We start from the raw sequence: 24,122 nt of genomic DNA, 5'->3' as shown, positions 1-24,122 counted from the left end.
TCGGATTGTTCCACGTAAACAGAGTTTGGGAGGGGGATTTCGTATATCTCGGGTCCTTGAGCCCAATTTCATGCACGTGCGTTGGTGCGCCCTCTCGACACAACACAACACAGCTCGACCTTGACCTTGACCTTGACCTTGACCTCGACCGGAGCTTACTTACTTCAGACAGGGGATCAGGATGACTGAGCCTGACTGGTCGAATGGGTTTACCCAAAACGGGTTGCATGTAGCGCGCACCCGCTGATTCATCGGGGGGGGGGGGGGGGTCGAATACGGCCTCTATCTGCGCAGTACGGCGTATTTTCTTGGTAGAGTTTTCCCCCAAGTGCCTTGGCTGTCGTGGTGATACGTGGACGAGCGGTCTGAGCCTCTCTTGTCAGGGAAATGAGAGACTTGGCTTGAGTTAAGGTTAGACGATGGATGCTATGCCTTGCCGTGTCTGAGGACGAGCTTAGCTAACTGCGCGGTGTGTTCGGAAACTGGTGGGAATCATTGGAAGAGATGAACGAGTGTGGTTCAATATGACAAGGACCTTGGCGGGTGTAACGTTGAGGTGAGGGCGAGTACCGGCAATTATTGTATGTATTGTACGGATACGTGGCTTGGACTCGGTGTTGAAGAACATGCATGCGTCCATACGAAAATGAAGCTTGAAAATGATGGTTTGAGGTGCCGATCTGTGTGAAACCCTGGTTGTGAATCATCAAATGGTTGAGTCCACCACAGTCGGCATGATTACTACTCCGTAGGTAGGTAGGTAGGTTACTACCTATTGGAGTTGATCTGGTCTCGAGGGATAAACGTGTTGAGAATTGAACATGTTGCTGGTACATAAAATGCATCTTGTATACCCATCATTGAAATCCTCCTATATAAGAAGTCGCCGTCCTCGCTATCACATCACATCACATCGCATCTCTTCGCTTCGCTTCGGGAGTTATGCTTGCTCCCGCATCCCGGCCCCACATGTACACCGCGTGGCCGTGAACTGCGAGCGAGGCCCACATGTGACCTTTTGTGTGATTTTTGCATCGCATCGCATCGCATCAATGTCACTATGCGACTATGCGAAAACGCGTATCTCGAAGGAGAACTCGAATATGCGTATTATTATTCCGTCAGCCTCAGATCATTTGAGACGCATTGGGCAGTCGTTCTGCATTGGGTGTGATATCATGATTGACTTCTCGAGTAGAACCCAATGCAGTAAAGACAAACTTAGTACATCCATACTTTGATAAACGGACTTTGCGAAGAATGTAGCTGCATCGATCGACACCTGATTCATCCCACGCAATTCGCTTAGTTCATAAACGTTACCTGATGGTTGAAACTCAATGCCCAAGTCCAAGACGAACAGAGGCAGAGGCAAAGGCAAAGGCAAAGATGCAAGGCGTAGCGCAATCTGATCTACTTTATCGAGATCGCGCAAAGACTTCTCCAAAGAGTCATGGCCGAACAAAACGAAGGAGGTCAAACCCTGAATCTACCACACAGACTCTTTGTACCGGTATTATGCCCAAAAGGCAAACAGTTTCAACTCTCTAGCAACACACCTGACCCGATCTGATCTGATCTGCCTGGCATGATGCGAATCGAATGTCTCTTACCCCTTATTATCCAACTCCTTTTTCTCCATCCATAACCCGCCTAGGCGTTGGCCGAGGCCGTCACCGTCCGTTAACCCCACATCAGCCGGACCGTAGAAGAAGCCCGAAAGCCGGACCCCAGTTTGACCCCATTTTTCTTTTGGCCCCGTCTGTTTCTGATTTTCTGAGTCTCAGACTCTGAGTCTGAGTCTGATGGGGGAGGGAATCAAGGGAATGCGAGGTTGGATCTCCAACTCCGCAGTCCGCATCCGCGTCCGCGGAGCCCCAAGTGCCCCGCGGACAATCAAATCAGTCCGCACCGCAAAAACACAAACATGACAGATTCAAGACAACAAAGACACCTCCTGACTGTTTTCGCTCTCAACAAGGATTCTTAACGCCATGAATAACCTTGTTGACCAGCTACTGAGATGACTGTCCGTCATTGATTGATCTTGCTCCTCTCATACAAATAATAGAGTTTGTTCAATGTTTGTAGATGTACAGTCCCACTCACTCACTGCCTTTTGCTACTGTAGCAATCAAATCAATGGCTGGTGATGATCTGTAATCATGATGATACAATCGTATGTTGGGTCACTCGCTTGCAGTCGCTCACTCGGTGCAGGATGAGCTCGTCTTGTAATAAATGCCACTAGAGGGCGGCATCATCAGTAAGCGTCAGCTTCCAATGTCTGTCCGTTTCGTCCGTTGTTTGGTCCGACGCGGATCTTGGTCGCCCGCTCAACAGCAAAGCAAAGCATAGCATAGCAAAGCAGCTTTAACTTAGGGCTGACACTGGGTGACACACATTCCCAACCTTGTTCGAATGGCGTTTTTGTCGCTCTGTAACCAGCCAAATACCCGCAGCGTAGTGGCTTTAGTTCAGAAAACGGCGCCAGCGGAATTCATATCAGCCCGTCTCGCGCGTGTATTACTCAACCCGTAGCCAATAAGTCATCAATTCGGCCGCCCCTTAACCCAATGGATCTTATACCCAGACTGGCAGTCTTTTCGACACTACTACCTATCTCACGCTTTACCTCACCTCTAGATGCAGGCTCTGCTATTGTAAGCAGTGCCTTCAAATTTCCAATCATATCCACCCTCGTCGTCTACCGTACCCAGCAGCCTCAATAGGATACACCAAAACAGCCAATCACGCAGAGACTTCCCTCGTGGGACTGCAGATGATGGATGATGACTCTTATGCCCATGGGGACTAACGTTAATATCTAGCACAAAAGGGGAATGCGAATCTACGGGTCATTGGCTGTTGGTCGTTGGTCATCGGCACATTGCAGCTCCTCTGCCGGATTTACGGCTCAACGTGCATGCTTCTCAATAGAGATTCTCAAGGCTCTGCACCTTAGCTCCGGGTTTCCGTGCTAGCACCAAATAAGCAGAGAGGTAGAGGTGTGTGTTTAGAATCTGCCATTGACGGCCGAGTTTTTAGAGCTTAGCTGCAGTCTAAGACTGACTGTCTACTGTAGATAGATAACAGAGTAATTTTTTATTATCATGCATTCGGCCTTTTTTTTTTTTTTTAACATAGTTCTTAGTTTTTATAGTTTCTGTTTCTCATCAAGGTCGAGCTTGATTTGCAATCACCCTAGCACAGCTGATTCATTGATTAGCTTAACCATAACTGTTAAGAATAACATCGTTTGCCAATTCCATCCATCACAAATGGTCCGTGCCAAATTCGGGCAAATGTGTGTGTGTGTCCACGGCATTTGCACGGAACCGGAATTTAACAGCTCGGTGATTTGCGCTATGGATCTTCAAAAGGGCCCTGAATCAAAGAACTAGAGAGGAGAAAGGAGACCAGGGACTGCCAAGCGAAGAGTTGGTCTCGACCATCTCAAAGTGACGTGTGGTCAAGCGCTCTATGATCTGATGGAGGGGGGTTGGTTGATGTGCCTGTAGCTTATTAGATGCATGCATACAGTATTAAAGGATTAACGATATGCTTTTGCGGGCGGCTCAAAGGGCATGGTGGGATCCATTGATGTGACTGCATCCCCACAGCGACTGACTACCTATGAGATATGTGATGAGACAGCAATGGACATGTGCAATTCAGTACTGTAGGCAGCGATGGGGTGAGCAATCTGATCTGATAATTTGAGGAGTCGGATTAGGTATGTATGTATCCATATGATATGTACAGGTCTATCCAAAATATGCATCCTTCTCAAGAACCCTATTCCTATCCTATCCTCCCTGACTCGAATGGCGTGATTTTTATCTCAACTTTGGCTCTCTGTGCTTCTGACAGAGGCTTGTGCCATGGTCGTGCTCGTGGTTGTCATTCCACATCCATCTTCTTTGTATCATGCAATCTCCAAATCACCACGTTGCCCTGTCCTATCCTGTCCTGTCGTGGCGTCGAGCTGGGCGAGCTTCGTACAAGTAGTCCCATATCCCGTCGGCAGTCGGAAAACATACAACGCCGCACCGAACCTCACACATACATGGATGTGAGGTGAAACCGTGCCTTTTAACACCAAACCCCCAAGGGTATAGACCCAAACAAGAAATGAAAGCCCAGAAAAAACTGAATCCCAATAAACACCGTGCCGCGTGACAAATTTTGACGTAACAAAGATGGCCGTAAACAAGTCTATAGTACTGTACAGTCAAGTGGTTATAGTCGCATCTGCTCAAAGTCGCATGGGTTCACCGTCGTAGCCAGAATATATCATGGGGTCGCCCATACCCAGCATAACTTCGGGGTTGGGACATGACAGAACGTGAGGCTTGATTGTCCCAAATTCTGATTCGACGAGACCCTGATTCAATAAGTCCATATTTGCCATCATGCCATTCTGTTGCTGCTGTTGTAGGAATTGCATGGTGAGGTCGCTAGGCTGGGGCTTGGCCATTGCCCAGGCGGGAAAGCTGCTCATGGAGGGAGATTGCGAGGGGAACAGGCTGGAAGCGTCAATCTCGGGCGGTGGAGGGGCAAAGTCGAAGTCGGCGCTGCCTGTGAAGCTCTGCGGTGAGAGGGTCATGGCATTGGTGTTACCAAAGGCGGCCCTTCGATAGTCGTGCTCAAAGTCGGAGTGATCAAGCTCCGATGATGACGCTCGCTCGGTTCGGTTGCACACGGATGAATCAGTGTCCTTGATGGTTTCCTTTGCAGGCTCGTGCTCCTTCTGTTGATCCTCGAGCTGTCGAGCCAGCTCAGCCATGCCAGCTTCGTCTTCAGGGAACACTGAGTGCACAGGGAGGTCGATATCGCTGTTGGGGCGGATGCAGCCGAGCTTCTGGGCGATGTTGTGGATCACGGGCTGGCCGCGGTCGTTGAGTTCGGGCTCTCCCAAATCCCAAGACTGGTTGTTTCGAACCATTGAGTAGAGCTTGTGGACTGTAGCAATGAGGGCGAATTGTGTGTTCTCGAGAACCTCAGCGTAACTATTGCGTGTAAGTGAGATGCAGACCAAGTTGGGAATCCTAGGCACGTACCCTCTAGGCAATTGCTTGTATTCCATCTTCTTTCGTACACCAGCTGTACAGACTAGACCGTCGTCTTTGCAACGCTTGCATGGGAATTCACCGTCGCACTAGAGTTCGTGTTAGTGAGAGGTGGGGTTAGAGAGCTGTAGTACTGGGAACGTGCCTTGGTCTTCTTCATTCGGCATCTTTCACAAGCCTTCCACACACGCTTATGTCGACCGTCCATACCAGTTGTATGTGTGACATGGTCGTGGTGGTGAATTGTGGCAGCACTGGAGCTGGCTCGCTTGGAAGTGCGGTGCACAGGTTTCACCGACTTGGAACTTGACGATGTGCCCTTTCGAGAGAGTGTCGACTTATGGTCCTCGGCGGGAGGAGATGGTAAGCTACCTGATCCCATTGCTGCTGTATTTATAGCTAATATGACTATGATATGACAAGCAAAGTTGATTGAGGCGATATACAATCCAGATTGTGGGTTGTGTTTGGATTGGGTGGATGTTGAGTGGTGTAAGCCAGTGGTAGTAGGAGAGTAGAGCACCAAGCACCTGGGTGATGATGTATGTATATAATAGATATGAAAGCTAAAGTGGGAGAGGAGGGGAAGAAAGAAAAGAAGGGTTCGAGCAGCTTAATAATAGTTGTAGGCGAGGCCAAGGCAGGTCAAGTCAAGTCAAGCAAGGTTGGGTTGGGTTGGATCTTGTGTGACTGGAGGTGACTTGGCGACAGGACAGTAATAAGTGAGTTATGCGTAGAGTCCAGAGTCTAGAGAGAGAAGAGAGAGCCTTGAATTATTATGGATTTTGAGTTATGTATGTATTATGTGAGAACGAGCGATCCCGGTCCACGGCGGTCGGAAGGTTTTCGTAGGGTGTATAACCAACCAGCAGGTATGAATAGTAGGTACCTACATCAGGTATCAGAGAGGGTGCAAAGGAAGTTCCCGCCCGCGCGCTGCGGCATGAGTTACGAGTGAATGAGTGCCCGTGAGGATGAGTACGGTACTCGAGCGAGTTATTGGGAGTGGAGGGCGTGTAGTTAACGGTCGGCGTGGTCATTATGTCCGAGAAGGCGAGAGAAGTGCTAGAGTGCTCCATGCTACAGGGATCGTCCAGGGAGTCGAGGCTAGCAGGGGTTGAGATGGACCCGCAGATGATGGATGTTGATGTTCTGTTGATGGTGATGGTGTGGATCCTCTGGAAGTTTGAGGCACTGGAGCGACCTAAAAGTCCGCCCGCGTTGACGGCGGCGGACTTAAGAGAATGATGAATGGTTGGTGGGTACGTACTGATTGATTGATTGACTGATTGATTGTTGATTGTGGTGCATAGCAGCGATGATGATGGTGATGGCTGACGGGAGGCTTGGATGCTTCCCCAACTGCTGGTGCTTACATTGAACCCAAGGGGTTGTCGGTTTGGGAAAACCGTTGGAAATACAGATTGATTGGGCGCCCATCAAAATGAGGGACAACGCGTTCTCAGGGCGCAAGCAAATTGTACCCAAAACTCAAAGCATAAGAGCGAGGCTGATGAGTGTGTATGATGAGTCTCTGCCAAGCCAGGCCCTTGATCAGCATCAGGGTGCGAGACCGAGAACGAGCATTGAGCGAGCGAGCTAGCTACAGTAGCTGCTAGGGGTGTTTTTGGCGATCCCCTTCCCCTGTGGCTATACAACAATTACAGTACATACGGGCACTGTCGCTGGGAGCGCGTATTTTGCGTATATTATCAAATCACTCGCAAGGATCAAAATGCATCGCTGACTGCCGTACATGTTAGCTCTGGCTCTGGCTTTGACCATGCTGTGAACTTTTGAAGCTTTGTTTTTGGTTTCAGAACGGCAGATGGTCCTTAATTGCGCCGCACATCGCTACACTTACTACACTGCAATGTACAGTAAGACGGATTGATGCTTATTGTTTGGAGGTACAGATGGCCCAGTAGAGCTCCCACAATCTCGGACTTGATTACTTTGTACAACAATTCCAACACCATCACTAGAAAATTGTAAGATATTGGATGTGTGTGTAAGACTGTACCGTACAGGGAATAATGCGGCTATTTCTAGATACGTGTATATGTGATTCTTGTCCTCTTCTTACATGGTCTACTCCCCCAGGCCGATCTCGTCGTCGTGCTCGATCAACAGACAAGTTGCTGATGCATCATCCTTATTATGTATATCCAAGCAAGGTCTGTAGGCCATCTCGCTCGCTACGGTGCATTGCCCAGCTGCCCAGAAACTGCATCTTGATCAGTTACAGTACAAAGGTGGAGGTAGAAAGATGGATCCCATCTCCCTATCCTGTCCTGGCCTGTCCACTTATTGCCGTACTTCCACCGCTGTTGTCGCCACTGACCGAATTTTGGTGCTTCTAGAAGGGTAAGGTGAGCTTGAGAATGAGCCTTGGGCCCTTTGATTGATCAGAACGAGTTAGGCACCTTAAGTTTCGTCGGCATCCCGCGCGACCGACCTCCGTCAACTTCGGGGCCGCTTTACGTATGTATGTACCTTGGCTTTTGGCTTTGGGTGATTCCATCTCATCTCATTTTTTATTTTATTTTTTTCACTTCCTCTCTTGTGAATATCCACATTACCAATACAGCGGATGGTCGCTAGTTTAGCTTGGGGTTGCCAAGAGCAGAAGAACTTTCTCCTGGAACCCAATGACAAATAGCGATTGCGTCTTCTCTCCTTGGGGGGGGGGGGACGGAGGGCCATCCATCTCCATCTTTCAAGAAATGAGATGTGCACCCGCAACCCCGTAACAAGGGCTCTCTCGGGCTCCCAGACTCCAGACTCCCTCTGACAGGCAAGGATGTTATGATCCCGCGACCTTGTTAAGGTTCTCATGGCCACGCTGTGCGGCCGTTGCACAACCAAAAGCAACAACTCACCAGCCATACATAGGCATACCTACCTGGCGGGCCGATATTTGATTCCGTTCCTAATTGCAACCTTCAGTGAAGCTAGTCACGGTACTCCGTAGTTGTCGCTGTTTTGTAAGCCGCGATATTCCAGCGCTATGGTCCTGGGTCTTTTGCAGTCATCCATCATCAACAGGGGTCTCGATTCTCGGCGCCGATTTCAACCACCGGCGCCGATGACAGATACTCATCAGGTACGGGGAGAAATCGCAAAGCACGTTCAAGTAGCCAAGGTAGACAACGATCGTCCTCTTTTGGAAGTTTAATTATAATGGGTCTGCCTCGGTCTATCCCATCAACTTTGCATGCATACCAAGCTTTTTAGAATGATGCTCTGATATCTATTTTCTGGCTTGCGTGTGAAGACACGAGCAGAGGACACGCCCTATACCATGCCATGATACGGATACATGCTTGTGCATAATTGCGGCTCCAGGCCATAGCTATTACGGAGTAGTGCTATACTCAATCCGTAGATTAAGGGTTTGCAGGCGCTGATTAAGGGCCTTAAAGTTGATTGTGTAAGCGGGCGGGATGCGGTTGAATCTAGCGCCAGGCGGGCTGCTTAGCTTCTCGTGATGAATGATGAGCGCTTCATCAACGGTCCCACATACCAGGGACCATGAGTTACAGTACAGAGTTAAGTCCAACTTTAAGTGAAGCGAAGATTATCTATCAACCCCGACTCCGAATTTCGCTTTCACGGCACCTTTACGAAAGCCGCCCAGGGGCCAGGCATCGAAGTTTGTAACTTTGAAGTGCCGCCCTCCGTGGAGGCTTTTCTTGACCGTATGTATAGGGCTGGGGCTGGGGCTGGCAATTACTAACTCAACTCAGATTGCAGTACTATACGGACGGTTGAGCAGCCGTTGATCTCCATAAGGAGGGACGGCAGTGGTGATCAGACATGCTTATAAACTCAAAGCCACGTACCGCTGCACCGTTAGACTGCCGCGATGATACCTTCTTTGCGCCTCGGATATATCAACCGTCTTTGGCAGGCGTCTTACCGCAGTTTCGTGACGGACAAAGACTCCAGAAGTCCGAATGCCTAGAGTACCTTGGCTAGCAAACAAAAGAGCCAAAAGGGGTGGGGTATGAAAGCAAGCCAGCTTCATCTCCAGTGTGTAGAAGTCATAGTCACAGTCACAATACGTCTCAGGTTTTGGAAACAAGATCGATAGCCGGACTTGTTCAAGGTGCCGAAACCGATCGGAGTCCGCGGCTGGGAGACAGTCCGTTCTTTGATGCAATGCAATTGAAGCCATGGACATGGAATTGGACACGTGCATGTAGATGTTGCGTAAGTGAGATGAAGGCTGAGGTAGCAGTCGATCATTTGATCAGTTGTACAACTGCCGAATGGACGAAAACCTCCGCGATTTGAACCCGAGCTATCGGTAAATAGACAAGAAGCCTATTCACTTCACCTCACTCACCATCCTTTGAGGCTAGGTGTAACAGAACCATGTAAAAAGCAATGAATGATATGATGGTTTCATTACCGTGTTCCTCCTGTGCGGCCTTTGCGGTCTGGAATCATCCCGCCCGCTCCTTTGAAATGAAACCTTCTTTGAGATTCTGCCAAAGAGACCAGTTGCTTCCCTGTCAACTCAGATCCATTATGAAGCGAATTCCATGTTTAATTATGGATCTTGGATACGACGAGAGCTTCGTTTCAGTCAAGGTTCAGTTGAGCAAGACAGGCTATCTCAAGCGCTAACCACTGAAACTAAGGGAAAGACAAAGCCCGAAAAAGGCATTTCCCGTCATCCTTACAATCCAACGAGAACCGAGGGATATTCTCATAGATGTCCATATTCGTGACATGCAAGTTGTTGCTGTGAATCAGGCCACCACAAACCCCGAACCCGGGGCATCGATCGATCAGAAATGGATGTGACGGTTATAGCGGTAAAGCTCCCGGATAGCGGAAATGCGGCCGCAAGATTTCTCCAACTACAGCTGGTGTCCCATTCTTTTTCATTCTTGTCTCTATCTTTTCTCTCTCTTTTCTCTCTCTCTCTCTCTTTCGCATTCTTCTAATCCTCGCTTATCCACTTCCTCCCCACACATAACTCACTGTTACACACGGCACTGCTACTAATTAGTTACATACAACATCTAACCGTCGACGTCATGCGGTCTTGATTATCAACAAAAAGTCCACCCGCTTAGCAAATTCAGTACCACGTTGACGTTCTAACTTGCTCAGTGAGTGCCAGTTTCACCGTCCGGCACTTGCTCTAGTCAAACTCTGTTACTAGTCGGTCAAAATAAAAAAAAAAGTCAATGGACCCAGGGCGTGTTTTTCAAGTGCAGGGACAGTGGAGTTTTAGTGCATGATGGTGGTGATGAATCCTCGGGGCGGGCACCTCAGTCGATGACACCAACGCACCTAACATCCATAGAAAGCGAAAAACCCTGATCGCCAGAAACGAGCGCTACCGTAGCCCTGCCTAGACCTACGCCTGTGTCTGCGCCTGGTGCTAAACTGACCCGGAAATAGATTACACGCGCCGGGGATAATACTCGTCCGTCCCTGTCCCTGTCAATGGCTGAATACGTAAATCGAGTCCATGACTCGTCTTTGACTGGAGATATCCATGTTAGTTCTGTCTGTGTAAGTGCTTTGTTCACAATCGCATCAGAACTAGCCAAGACATATCTCATCGAATTTTTCGATACAGCCGTCGAAGGGTATTGCAATACGTGCAAGACAGGTACATCATTTGATCAGTATTCTCACATCTAAACTGATATTCAACCTTGATAAACAGACGCCGGAGATAAAGACCTTTTGCAGCAAACGTGACCTAAAACGGGCGTAACGTGCTGACCTGATGTCATATCATGATGATAACAAGGCGACTGTGTTCCCCGACGTTGTTGGTCAAGTAGCCTGCAGCAAGCCTATCTAGATCTCACCTTGACCAAGACATTGAGGTGCCAAAGCGGTTGGTCAACTCGGCAACTTGAAGCCGAGCTATGTTTTATTTTTCGCGATGCGGGATGATGATGATGCTGTACATGTCCCTGGGGACCAGTGATAGTCCTATGGGATCTTGTCTTTCTCAGCCGCGTCCCTTGGCTTCTCCTTTTGACCAGGTTCTTTTCCATGAAAATCTTTCTAGAAGGCCGCGGGATTATCAGTGCATGGTACCCCCATCGGCACCGGAACGGCAATGGTGGATCTATCGGGTTGAAGATATCTTGGAAGCAGTAAACCGACCTGTAAGGACTGTCGGACTCGCCCGAAATTTCACGAGTTGGTCACTAGACGTTCCCCATTCATCTCATCACCATCACCATCTTGAACTGGTGCACGGACTTGAACAGCTCTTCGGTGCCGAAGTGGGGGTTCCTTCTGTTCAATAAGGCCAGCCAACAGTGTCACTACTGCGTGCTTATCCAGAGAAGGTTTCCATGATATCAACACCAAAAAGCCCATGGGTGTGAAATGAGGTCAGCGGCTTCTCTGATATTCAGGGCTGTTGGAGAATTGACTCGCGCTACGATTCCCCTAAGCTAACGCACTTCAATATCCCGACCTCCGTGCCGAGGTGTGGCCCGGCCTTCAAGTCGGCGATTAACCCCGACGAAGAGCCCGTCGGGTTTTTTCCCCTGCTCTGCATGCAACGCACCAACTTATGTACACGATTCGAGATTGCAAGTCTTGGGTTATGTGCGTTTTATTTCCTCGGGCCGCTTTCGGTCAAGGTGAAGCAACCCTTACACCCTTGGAGGAGTTAGGGAAGCTGGAACGTCATATCCATGTTCGCTTTGAAATTGAACAAACAACGGCATATGGACCAAAGTCGGCATGTCGAGAAATGCCTCAATACCCATGGCATAACATCGCATCGAATGTATGTAACTGAGCTGGACTGGACCGATCTGAACTGAGCCTGTGCACCTCTGAGTGCGAGAGCCCGCTTACACTTACACCCCCTTCTCCATTTTCGTTTTTATGTTCCGATTATCAGACACAATCGATGCCTGGCAATCTCCTTCAAATGGGACGTAACGTTAATTGCTCGTGATTGTTCATCTCGAGGCTGCATGGCACAAGCCTGGGCCCATCATTACTTCACATATTACCAATCTATTCACGTTTCCAAGCCGTCGTCTGTCCTAGCCTCTCCCTTTGACACTTCTTTTCGCCTCACTAAACTCTTCCAGGACGCCCCATAAGAGGCTCCCAAGAGGCTCCAGAGCCCGTTGTCCCGGTTCCTCGGCCCCACCTTGCTGGGGGGGAGCGGAAGGCTTGTACTCGGCCGAAAACCGCATCGCAGCCCAACGTCGCATGATATGAGCCTCAAGCCCTATGATCTGAGCTGAGCTTGGCATTGTACCCTGATGGAATGTTTGATCACCAGAGAATCTCTATGTTCTACCACTTTCACAAGGAATCACAAGCAAACTTACTTGGCCATGGCCTTGAAATCGCAGAGTTTGTCGGCTACTTTCGATGACTCTCCTTGGGGGAAAAAATGGGACTCAATGGTTCATCGAAACTCGCCATGATTCTCAGCTCTTGTTCTACGGAATTCGGTGTTGAGGTTTTCCTTGTCTGTAAGATGAGCCCCAAGGTGATTCAGCCGCAGACTTGATGAGTCTACCAAGAATCCGCCAAGCAGGAACCAGTAACAAGACGTTTCACGCAAGATAGAAATCCCATGGAACAACTTCAAACAAGCCTCATCCCTGAAAGGCTTCCAATTCCGATCATTCTCCAGTAACGTCCGAGCTACGGGTCCGATGCTGTCGACGTATCGCAACGTGAGTACGGATCCTCCTCATGAACCACCCCCGGAAGGCTTATCACGCAAGACTATGTCTGACTTCTCGTCTTCGAGATCGCCTGCACCCTCATCTGGCCAAGAGATTGGTTGAGCTCAGATATTGCCTCTCGCTTGAAACTATGGGGCTTGTAAATCAGCACTCTAACGGCCGAGCTTGTGAAAGTCTGGTGGTATTCTAGAGTCCTTTTATATCCTCGGTTAAGCACCCACTTTGATCACGACTGACAGTTACATCCCACGTCCGTTTCGGAACAAAGATATCGATCCATTAATTGATTACGGAAAAGTGGATTCAACAGGGAAAAGGACATCGTTGTCCACACGATATCGCTCTTGAATCATCAAGCTTCAATAATAGTCATGTACCCAGGAAGAAATATCAAACCGCCAGACCACCTACTCTACACATCATTGTACATGATAAGCCGGGGGTGCTCTTGTTCGCAAACAGCCCATGTCCACGCGGCACTCGGCAGATAATTCATGAGGACTGCGGCTTTGTGGCCATAAGATGCAGATTCGAATAAATCTGGATCGTGTCGACGCACTTTCTCCACTGCATCAGCGGTGGCCAGTGCAAGGAAGTGTTGTCGATTAGGTCCACGGGGAAGCACCCTACTCCGAGGTCAGTCACAGCCGAGGTCTAGGATATCGCGGTGCAGAGAAGGGGAAGGGGGCTGAATACGGGGGAAACGTACAATGCGTTTCCAAAAATTCCATGGCACAAGCATGGTTCCTTGGTGAGAAGACCATGCCTCCAGGTTATGCTCTGACCTTTCTCGATGGCTGAGTCGATGCGATCTTGCAAGTCAGGAAAATACGGGCGCAGGGACGTCAGCGAATACAAGAAGCCAGGGGCACCATGGCACCACTGAATGAGACTTGCGCCTTTGCCCTCCTTGAGGCTCCGCAGGCTCGACGGCCAATTCCCGTCAGGACCTTGAAGCTCAAGTAGCTTTTCCACGCGTCGTGTAAGTTGTGGAGCGAGCGATGGGTTCGAAAGAACGAGCTGTGTGATGATACCTATGTCACCATGAGCTGCTCCAAAGTACCTCTTCCCATGCCACTCCCAATTACCCCTGCCGTCGTCATCAGTGGCCATGATACGCTCTGTAAGTCTCTTGATCGGAGATTCAACAAGACTCTCACTCCTAGGAACCCAGTGTTTCACCATACGCAACATGTATAATGCACCTGCCCGCCCATAGGGTATCTCTGATGGAAAAGCATCTTCCTGGGGGCTCGTGTAGGGACCAAGAAGTACCGGCATATTGCTCAGGAAGTCTATCAAGTGATCATCCTCCTTGGTTATGCACACTCTCGCTGCTTCGAAGGATAGTTTCTCGGACGAGATGCCGCAGTTGCCCTTTTCTAGGATTAACTTTCCACGGTCTCCCTCCAGGTAGCGTTTCGCCCAAGACAGCAGGTCTTGGCCAGATATTTTCAGATCTGGGTATAGTTCGGACAGTTGAAGGAACAAATAAGCAAGACCAGTGTACCCAGTGAAGAGACCGCCAAGGTGGCGTTCATGGTAGACTTCACGAGGCGGCGTATGTCGTACGACGAGTTCAAGAGCATATGTGAGGAGCTCTTTGGGATCTGAGCCGAGTTTCTGGGGAGGAAGGTTATTCGAGATATATCGTTGGGTCATGCTGGCGGCGATGGCATATGCATTCGTGAATCTCTGGTGAAGTTATCGAGAGCGGTTCGCGTTATCATTATCTGGATGAGGTTGTCATCAATTTTGGGCTCGACATGATGTTATACGTGCCCTCCCAGTGACGCATACCTTCGTCTTTTAGGGATGATCAGCAACACCGTACCATATAATTGGAGGAGGGGCAAAAGACGAGGCTCACGCGACAAAACATACCACCAATGTACAAAATAATAGGCTCTCCAGACACGACAGAAGAGATTATAATAGGCTCAAAAGTCGGGTTTGAAACAGGCCTGCTTTGTTCCAAGGTCGATCGCTTACTACCTATATACGGCTCATGACAAACAGACAGCGTTAGTGAAGCTCCCGAAACTTGGGGCCGATGGTGGGTCATGAGCTCCCGGCGGAGGTGGGTCCCCTGGGACGACGTTGATGCGACTTTGGAGGGGGAATACAGGGTTAATAGATCGTTCTTGAGAGGAGGAGAAAGAATCACTTGACAGAAGTACTGCATGCCATATAATGTGTACCTAACTTGAAACTATTATATCAGAACTTGTCAAAAAGCGTAATATACACATCATCGTCACTGGTTTGTGCCCCTGGTTACGTAGAAGCCTGTGACGATTTAAGCTAGCCCCACTCGTAGGGCCTTGAGGTGCCAATGACGACATCGACTAGAGCTTCTCTCTCTTGAGCTTCCATGGTTTAGGGTGGAATGTCAAGCTTGTGATTGTCAACCTCGCTGTGATATAAACAAAGCGAAGCAGGTCACCTCTTTTTCATTTGGCAACATCAAAGTGCTCTTTTAACGATTCGTTTCTACACACGATCACCAGCACCGCAAACTTGCTCCGACTTTTGCATTCAACAAACTACCATGGCCGACACAGCTGAAGCTTCGGGAGCTGATCACCAGCAGGAACCTGCCAAGCGCAACAGAGTGGTTGACTCTGTTGGAGAGAAAGCTCAAGAGGTCTTGTACGCATAAATTGCTTCGATTCTCTTCTTCTTCTTTTTGAAGCTAATAATATGGCTTACTAGTAAGGAGGACTATGCCCAGGCTCGAGAGCATGTAGCCAGCGCTGCCAAGAGCCGATCCTACCTCTACCCGATCAAGGTACAGGGTCTCCCTTCTTGAGCCCCAGAGAGGTCACCTGCTAATGCACCACGTATTGAACAGGGGATTTTCTACTTCATCTCCCATCGCTCACTTTGGAAGCCATTCATCTCCAAGCTCGGCCCGCTGGTCGTCCTCTCTACCGGTGTCATTGGTGGCATGTTCTTCTTTACATACTTGCCACAGCTCGCCGTACTATTCTTCGTCAATGGCCCTATTGCGCCCTTCTCTGCGGTTCTGTTGGTTCTCAATGAGAGTACCACCATCATCAACCTTGTGTCTCGCAACTACCTCCTTCAAGATGCCCTTCTCGATGTGTTTGATGGTACACTCCTTGCCCGTGGAGATACCCAAATCGTGAGCGAGGGACGAGAGGTCAAGTCTGGAGCAGATCCGATGCAGAAACTTGGCAAGATCATCAAGAGCCCCTTTGAGAAGTTCAGCCCCAAGGCTATTGTCCGCTACGTGATGTACCTGCCCCTCAACGCAATCCCGGTTGTTGGTACGGTCATATTCATCCTCATTCAAGGTAAAAATGTAGCATCAATAACTATATCACTCCACTGACCACACACAGGTCGTACTCGAGGCAAGGGAGTTCACGGTCGAGTAAGTTGCCTATTAATTGGAATTTGAGCAGAGCTAACAGCGCTCGTTCCAGTATTTCCAACTGAAGAAATGGTCGCAACCCAAGAGAGAGGATTGGCTGACCAAGAATGTTGGCCCCTACACTGCGTGCGTATTTATCCATCTGCTTCCTGGTTGACGCCTGGTAGCACAGATGAGCCAAATTTAGCTAACTGAAATGTGCAAAAGATTCGGACTAGTTGCCACTCTTCTCGAGATGATTCCGGTTGCTTCCATGTTTTTCACATTCAGTAACACAGGTAAGTCTCAAGCGAGCTCACGATGTGTAAAGCTAACGCCAAAAAGTTGGAGCTGCCCTCTGGGCTGCTGATATCGAGGATAAGAATGCCTCGATGACTGACGGAACTGCCCCTACTCTGCGTGAAACCGCAAAAAAGGCCGAATAAGCGCATTCGTCTTCGTACAACAGGCTAAGCCTCAAAGCCACGCAACATCCACGATCTGCGAGACATTGTGTCCAAAACATGAAAGCAAAATTAATTATATGGATTTGATTTTGATATTCTGAAGGGTCGAAGTTTATAAGAATTGGGGGATGCATGAGGCAATCACGAGTTCCTGCCTGCCCATCTAAGGTAACCTAAGAATACGGGCGAGCGCTTTCACAAACCTTTTACGGGAAGGAATGTCCATCAGTCAGGAAGGAAGGAAGGGTCTAAAAGATATGTCTTAGGTAAGGTAGGTAGGTAGGTCTAGGCTCAGGTACCAGTCTCTTTTCGCAAAACTTTCATCGTCTCGATTTGTCTCATTCTTTACATGTCAACGTGAGCCTCGCAACTATCCCCCTATTTGAATCTCTGAGTCTTCGCTGTTCAAGATGAAAACGTGTCAATGTCTGAGTCTTCGCTTAAGTGCTGCTCTTGAGAGCAACCAGGTTCAGAACTGGAACCACCCTCACCTTTTGAAACATTGATTCCCTTTCGAGAAAATTTCAACCGTGAGCCTTAACCCTTGTCGTTGTTCTCGGTTTAACTGATAATGCCACGAGATGACATCTTCCAAATCTTTCATAGTCACCCACACCTAGTCGTCCAAGAAAACGAAGCAGGATTGCCGCCCTTCTATACACCCGGACGCTCAACAGAGACAAACTAAGTGCATCATCGAACACTTCACCCCTGATGCGACCCGACGGCAAGCTGCATCTCGCCTCGTTGCCGAGGCTCGTTACAGGTGCCACGTCTGCACGGATGGCATGTAAAGTCTGGGATTTTGGTCCCCGGGTTGTGAAACCTCCAACGACCAGGCCGTTGATCCCCAACGGTCAAAGGCCCGACGTGGTTTGTGTTCCACCGCTTAACACAGCCAAGATCTCGTCTACAGACAGTTGACCAATGCAAGTTAAATCCCGCAATGCGAGTCAGAGCGAGATACGGCCGTACGAGGATTAATCTGATACAGGTCATGTGTGACCTGACGAGGCCAGCAAGTGTCTTCACTCGAGTGAAAGGGACGGCTCTCAAACATATGATCACCTGCTTGTTCTCGACATGTCTTGGGATATGATGTACAGAATATCACTCGGCATCGGCAGGAATAGGCTGGCTCATACTCAAGTAAGAGCAATTCTGGAAGCCATCGCTTTTGTGTTGTTTCCTCGAAGAAACATGATGGGAGATGAAGGGCGGCCTGTGACATGGCACATGGAAACAATCACCGGCTGATGAAGCAGAGGCGGTAGCAAGGACACTCCATACATGCAATCAAGCGATAATACGACCCCAAACTCAAGTTTATTGTCCTGAAAGAGTGGAGGAAACTGAACAAGCATCGACAACAGCTGTGCAAGCCCATCCCATTGTGTCTGCCTTCGTGTCATAAGCAAACAGAGCTATAAGCCTGTCCAGGATCCCGGGATAGCTTCCATCGGGAGGAAGGCAAGCAACCAGCCGGACATATGTTCTATGGGGTACCAAGAAGGCTATATACGGCCACCAACGACCGGAGCATCGCGGACGACGGTCCAATCTAGCAAAACACATCCAGGAATCACCACCCCAATAACACTGAGCTAAGCACTTGTAACCCATTGGACCTGAAAATACAGCTTGTACGCTCATGCTGTGGCAGGATTTCAGGGATGAATTGAATATCTGACTTTAGAAGGTAGGTATGTGCCCCTTTGCCTGTCACTGGCAAAATTCTTGTGACAGCTGCTGCCAGTTGCACACTTCATATCTTCTATCTTTTGCCCTGTTCATGATTCACTCATTCCTACGCATGCCTTGAACTGCTCGAATACTTTTCTTCCTCTTTCTTTTCACTTCTTCTACCCTTCTTTTCTTCCGCTTCGCAAATCTCGCTCTCGTGTTCTCCCCATCAGCTCGAGGAAGCATAGGAAATAATATCCTAGGAGTCGACAATCACTCGTTTACCTGTATCTCTTATTCTACTATCGACTCATCCGCTCGTTTAAACACTTCTGTAATAAACTCCGTTCGCTGAATCGTTCTGGTGAGTTCAAAAGGCAATCTCTGTATTTGCTCAAGGGCGAACAGTATTCGCTGACCTCAAGGATCAACAGCACTACAACATCTTCATCATGAGACCACCTAACATTCCTTTGATCACCGTCCTATCGGTTTTTCTACTGCTCTCTTGTCTTCTGAGCAGTGCAACTGGGCTTGGTCCCCAGCAGCATCGGGGTGCTCGCAAAGATGTGCGCGGCAATAATCTCATCGAAGCTCGCAATCCCTTGGGTAAAGCTCTCGCTGATGGCTATGGTCCACCTCCTCCCTATTATACTGGGGAGCCAGTTGCTCAAACTGATTTGACTTCTCGTAAGTATTACGCTCTGACTTAATGTCCTCCTTAAATCTAACATTGTCAGATCATTCTCTCGAGGAGTCCACTGCAACCGAAACTCAGACTGGAGCTTCCCAAGCCGGTGTGCCATCTAAGTCAAATGTTTCTTCTCACCATGAAACTGTCTCTTATGGCAGCTCCTCTCTCTCTGTATCCTCAACCCTGGAGACCGACACTGCCATGATAACTGTTGGCTCAAGCGCAAAGGCTGGTAGTACATCCGGCTCCGAGGCATTGTCGAGTGTTCACCTGACAGCTTCGGGCTCTTTCCTTGGGACTGAGACTTCTGGTGCTAAAGCTTCCTCAATTTCACTTGGTCAAGTTTCTTCTATTTCTAACTCTTCGTTGACTGGCACTTATCCCTCCGCGGGTACCTCATCACCCGGGACGGAAACTGAATTTCCTTCAGGTTCTGCCTCATCTGCCACAGTCTCTGTTTTCTTTAACGAAACAAAGACGATCACTGAGAGCGTCTCACACACACAAGCAGTGTCAAGCGCTGAAGTTTCAGGTGACTTCACTACACCGGAGCTTGCTTCTCGCCTCGAGAGTAGCGTAACGAAGGCTAGGTCGACAACAACGACAACAACAAGGATGCTTAATGTTACAGTGACAGTCGCCCCCGGTTCTTCAAGTGGTAATGCATCAAGCCTTTCATCTTTAACTGTTCCCATGACTGCAGACGAAACCACGACAATCACAGTCATCCCACAACAGAACTCATCTGAACTTTCTACTGAGGGTCTTGCTACTGATACTGATTCGGCGGGGGACCCAACATTGGGCAGTCTGGCCACTGAATCGACCAAATCTGTCACAATCCAAAGCACTCTGACCAAGGTTGCTATCTCGGAATCGACTCAAAAGTCTACCCGTGCTTCGAGCATTCCTGTCAATGGAACAGTGAGCTTCACTACTACTACTACTACTACTGCCTATTTCACTACAACAATTGGAGTTCCTGCCTCATCTTCTGTTCTGTCAAATTCATCTGGCATTTCAAGACCTACTATTGTTGCTTCTGATGACTCGTCGGGGGCTGGAACAGGAGACTCGTCGGCGATCATGGCATCTATTACTGTTGCCTTTTCCACCACAGTTACCACGAGCAAGACGTACACTGCGCTCAACGTCACCTCGCCAGCAACAAGCTCTCCTTTCTCTTCAGTTCCGACCTCCGTGGCTAGCGCGAGCGTTGACGTTTCCAAGTCGAATATTGCTACAACATCTAACCAAACATCTTCAGAGACTCTCTTTGCATCAACAGCCCTGCCTACAAATGCGACCTCTCACTCAGTCACCGAGCCCTTCGTTGTGACTACTGTGTCAGACGGCTCGGTTATTACAATCTTCCCCGGCGGTATCATTCCAACTGGGAGCGCTACAAGTTTGATGAACAACTCCGTTTCTACACAGTATTCCACCTCTGGCCCTTCGCGCTTCAATTCGTCAATGTCCATCAGACGGACTTCATTGTCTTCTCATACAGACTCCTGGCTTGACTGGCCGACTTCGACGCTGGCGATTTCCCATACTTCGGAAGCAACTTTGGAGGTCCCATCACTTTCTTTCCCAACCTCTTGGCTTTCGATCATTACCACGCCAATGACGCCTCCTAGTGTGTCTACCATGTCAACTCAAGGCCAATCTGATGGCTCAACACTTGGTAATGTAACGGTGATCAAGACAACAATGACTTCTACCATCACTAGCAGTCTCACACCGACAAGCCTATCCTCGTCTGGCAATGTCACGGTAGCCCATACCACTAGTGGGTACAACTTTTCTAAAAGTGTGGGATCCATCAAGAGCACATTCAGTTCTCGGTCGACCTCTCTCGGTATTAGTACCGTCATCATATCCAAGCAGCCTACCAACTTCCCCTTTCCCACCAACACAAGCCTAGTTTGGCAGTCAGAAACATCTTCAGCGTCACTCTCTGAATCTGACAAAACCATCGGCCCCAAAGCCAGTGATGTTACATTCTCTTTGACCACAGCTGGATTCAATAGCACTACTCCTCATACCAACTCCACTACCGTTACGGCCAGTGAAACATATCCTTCAAGCAATACGGATCAGACGCAGTCCATCATTACTGCAGGGACCTCTGGGTCGTGGAACATGACTCGCAGCGCTCAGTGGTCCACAAACTCAACTGTCCAAACAACTACCCGTACTGGCTCTGATTTGGTTTCTGGAACTCAAACTTTGAGTGACACAGCTGCCGCCACTCCTCAGCCGCCCGCTTCGCTGAACGTTACGCTCACCACTATATCAGACAGTACCTATAGTAAAACGTTCACCGATGTGAAAGTCACTATCATTATGCCGACTTTCTTGACGACATCTGAGAGTGTTTCACTCACAACGGTATCGATCAGCACGGCCCCCTTCCCTCTTCCATCAAACACCACATTGACGGGAACTGGCACTTCTTTTCCACCAAGTGGTACAGGACCTCGCTTCACCATTACCGGAACCTTGGGAGACTTTTCAACGTCCAGTATGACCATTTCACCATCGATCAGCACAACATATCTCACTATAAACACCACAGTGGCTGGCATCACGGCTGATACTTCGGCCTCTGCTTCGGGCACAAACGAGCCATTCTTCCCGGTCTCCAACTCAACTAGTCTGGGCACCACCAGTCTCTCGACAATCGCTTCATGGAGGCCAGATCCTGAGCCGTGGACGAGCTGGCCAACTTTGAGCCTCACGAATGAGCCAGGTGTCTCGACGTGGACTGTAAATAGCGAGATTTCACAGTGGACTTCATACACTCGAACTACCACCAAGTCTTTGACTTCTACTTTAGGAGAGCCAAGTATGTCTCACTCTTCTGTTCACAACCTTAGCAGTGCAACCTCGGGGTCAACCTTTTATACTCGTACCACGACTTTGACCCTCGCAACCACTTTGGAAGAGCCCAGCACTTCCCCGTCCACCAATGGCAACAGGAGTATTGCAACCTCACAGTCCATTTCAAATACTCGCACGACAACCATATTCCGCACTACGACTATGGGGGGGCCAGGAGTGTCCTCGCCTGCCCTCAACAGCTCAAGCGGTGGTGCTTCGTTGTCAACCTCATACACTCGTACTACGACATTGACGCTTACAACTACTTTGGCAGAACCCCCAACATCTCAAGTATCTAGGGCTACAGTCACAAATTCATATGTTTCCACATGGGCTAACGTAACCTCCGGGGTCGCTGGCTTCACGAGCACAGAGACTATCTCATTGGCCACCGTTACATCGTCGCTCTCGGGAACACAGACAACTTTCTTGACAACTGGTAGCGCAAAGGGGGTATCGACCAGCCTCGAGAGTTCCGCCTTGGCACCAATCCCGGTAGGTAACTCAACTCTATCACAGGCTTCTGGGAGAACATCTTCAGGGATTGACACTTTGACGGGCACACACTTGTTGACTGGCTCGGCGGGAGCAGCTACTCCATGTAAATCTACATCTACTAGCTCATCGACCTGCACGGAATCAGTGTACGACACCCCGACCCATACAGCGATTCCAGCTAGCACCGATTGCTTGACTGAAACGAATGGACCAGACTTATCGTTATCCCACGTGTCGGCAGTAACAGCCACTGAAAACGTCTCATCGACCTGCAACACAACAAGCAGCACGGTGCATTGGTCGAACATGACTCACACATTTGGTGTAAAAGGTATGTGATATTCTTGACGGGTAAAATCACCTGACTAATGAAGGTCAGATACAGAAACAAGCACCTACCAGCCGCTTACAACATTGCAGACAATCACAAAAGCGCAGACTGACGGGGAATTGGGCTCGACTGGGGATGACTATCCCACGCCCACAGACAGGGTGCCTGAGGATCCCAACTTTCCATGGGGCAATGACTCCCCAATCCATCGTCACCAGAACTCGTCTAAGCTTGGCCCTGGTGAAAATGATGGCGACGACGATGGAGGTCTGAGCAAGAGAATCAGCTGGCGCCCGCGGTGGGAGAATGTCAGAGACAAGCTGGAAGGTCTCTGGCGTGGGAAGTCAGAGGACTAAGTCTCAGGAGGAAGAAGGCACGATTTGGATTGTGTTTGTAAAACATTCCCTGATTATGAAGCATGGCATATCGGGGGTTCATTTCTTTCTATGGACATGTTGGTTTTCCATGTCTGGACTTCTTTTCTACTCTAATTCAGCCCTGTTTGTTGGCTTCGATTTCGGTTTCGGTATTTCGGGCAACTTTAGGGTCCGGTCAGGGATCACAGTGGTCAGACCAGGCCAGAGAGGGCAGGGCAGGGAGCCTTGGTTTATTGCGAGACTTGCTATGAGTTGGTTGAAAACACAGACGTTACGGATGTGTGTACAAGACTTATATAGTTCATGCTATTAATCATGTCGAGATTATAATAAGTATCGTTTTTCTTGGACGAACTCATCTGGTATGGGCCTTTTGGTCGCGTGCTTTGGAACAGATATAGGGATGGATGTGAGTGAATGTGAGACATGTGAGTGGATCATTGGTATAAATTCTTGGCTGATACTACGAATCGAACATGTACATATACGCGTATTGCCAAGAGATAGGTACATAAGCACCTAAATAAAGACGTGATGAAGCAAGACAAGTCTACTGATTCAGTTCATAAAAGTGTAGGTGGGTATCTTACTGAGGTGCCTTGAGAGTGTAAGTTACCACTCAGGGATACCTACGGTGAAGATGTAAATAATTGTGTAAGGTTGGTACCTAGGACCTGCGATTGCCTCTTTCTGACCAACGGTGAACGGTAAGTGGGCAAGAGGCAGGACAGTGCATGAAATAGCTGAGCCAATCATGTTAGCGCAAGAAAGAAAACCCGAAGTTAAAATCGTCGTCATCGGCAGGAGGGGTCGTTCCTTCCGGCCCCAGATTTCGTGCCTCTTACACACGGACTTTACCCAAAGCGGATCCCTTGCCACCGAGACATCCGACGCCTCAAGAGTAAAGCACGTTACCATCAGCTGCGCTTCATTCTTTCCCTCTTTTAATCCTTTCTTTTTTCCACGCAAACGACACCAACGACGACAATATCGCCATCATCGTTATCATCGCCAAATCAGTCAATTAAG

General features: G+C 49.0%; 4 protein-coding genes across 4 annotated transcripts; 2 read left to right on the top strand and 2 right to left on the bottom strand.

The window, feature by feature from the left end:
- Window positions 1-4,258: 4,258 nt before the first annotated feature.
- Window positions 4,259-5,454, bottom strand: FMAN_09017 (uncharacterized protein; the record flags this gene model as incomplete). The annotated part of the gene is made up of 3 exons (XM_041829810.1): window positions 4,259-5,012; window positions 5,064-5,161; window positions 5,218-5,454. 3 exons carry the CDS (start codon window positions 5,452-5,454, stop codon window positions 4,259-4,261), a joined length of 1,089 nt encoding a protein of 362 aa, XP_041680536.1.
- A 7,736-nt stretch (window positions 5,455-13,190) lies between these two features.
- FMAN_09016 (uncharacterized protein) lies at window positions 13,191-14,440 on the bottom strand (the record flags this gene model as incomplete). Its single annotated transcript, XM_041829809.1, has 2 exons — window positions 13,191-13,404; window positions 13,488-14,440. The coding sequence occupies 2 exons, from the start codon at window positions 14,438-14,440 to the stop codon at window positions 13,191-13,193; spliced, it is 1,167 nt and encodes a 388-aa protein (XP_041680535.1).
- Window positions 14,441-15,329: 889 nt separating this feature from the next.
- Window positions 15,330-16,603, top strand: FMAN_09015 (uncharacterized protein; the record flags this gene model as incomplete). The annotated part of the gene is made up of 7 exons (XM_041829807.1): window positions 15,330-15,430; window positions 15,494-15,569; window positions 15,633-16,098; window positions 16,147-16,178; window positions 16,231-16,304; window positions 16,386-16,456; window positions 16,503-16,603. The coding sequence occupies 7 exons, from the start codon at window positions 15,330-15,332 to the stop codon at window positions 16,601-16,603; spliced, it is 921 nt and encodes a 306-aa protein (XP_041680534.1).
- A 2,156-nt stretch (window positions 16,604-18,759) lies between these two features.
- On the top strand, window positions 18,760-23,072 carry FMAN_09014 (putative MUC1-Extracellular alpha-1,4-glucan glucosidase; the record flags this gene model as incomplete). Its single annotated transcript, XM_041829806.1, has 3 exons — window positions 18,760-18,997; window positions 19,048-22,716; window positions 22,765-23,072. The coding sequence occupies 3 exons, from the start codon at window positions 18,760-18,762 to the stop codon at window positions 23,070-23,072; spliced, it is 4,215 nt and encodes a 1,404-aa protein (XP_041680533.1).
- Window positions 23,073-24,122: the final 1,050 nt, after the last annotated feature.

Source organism: Fusarium mangiferae (assembly GCF_900044065.1).
Source record: "Fusarium mangiferae strain MRC7560 genome assembly, contig: FMAN_scaffold004, whole genome shotgun sequence".
NCBI classification, from domain to species: Eukaryota; Fungi; Ascomycota; class Sordariomycetes; order Hypocreales; family Nectriaceae; genus Fusarium; species Fusarium mangiferae.
Note: the sequence above shows the minus strand (reverse complement) of the source record. Positions and strands in the feature narration are given on the sequence as shown.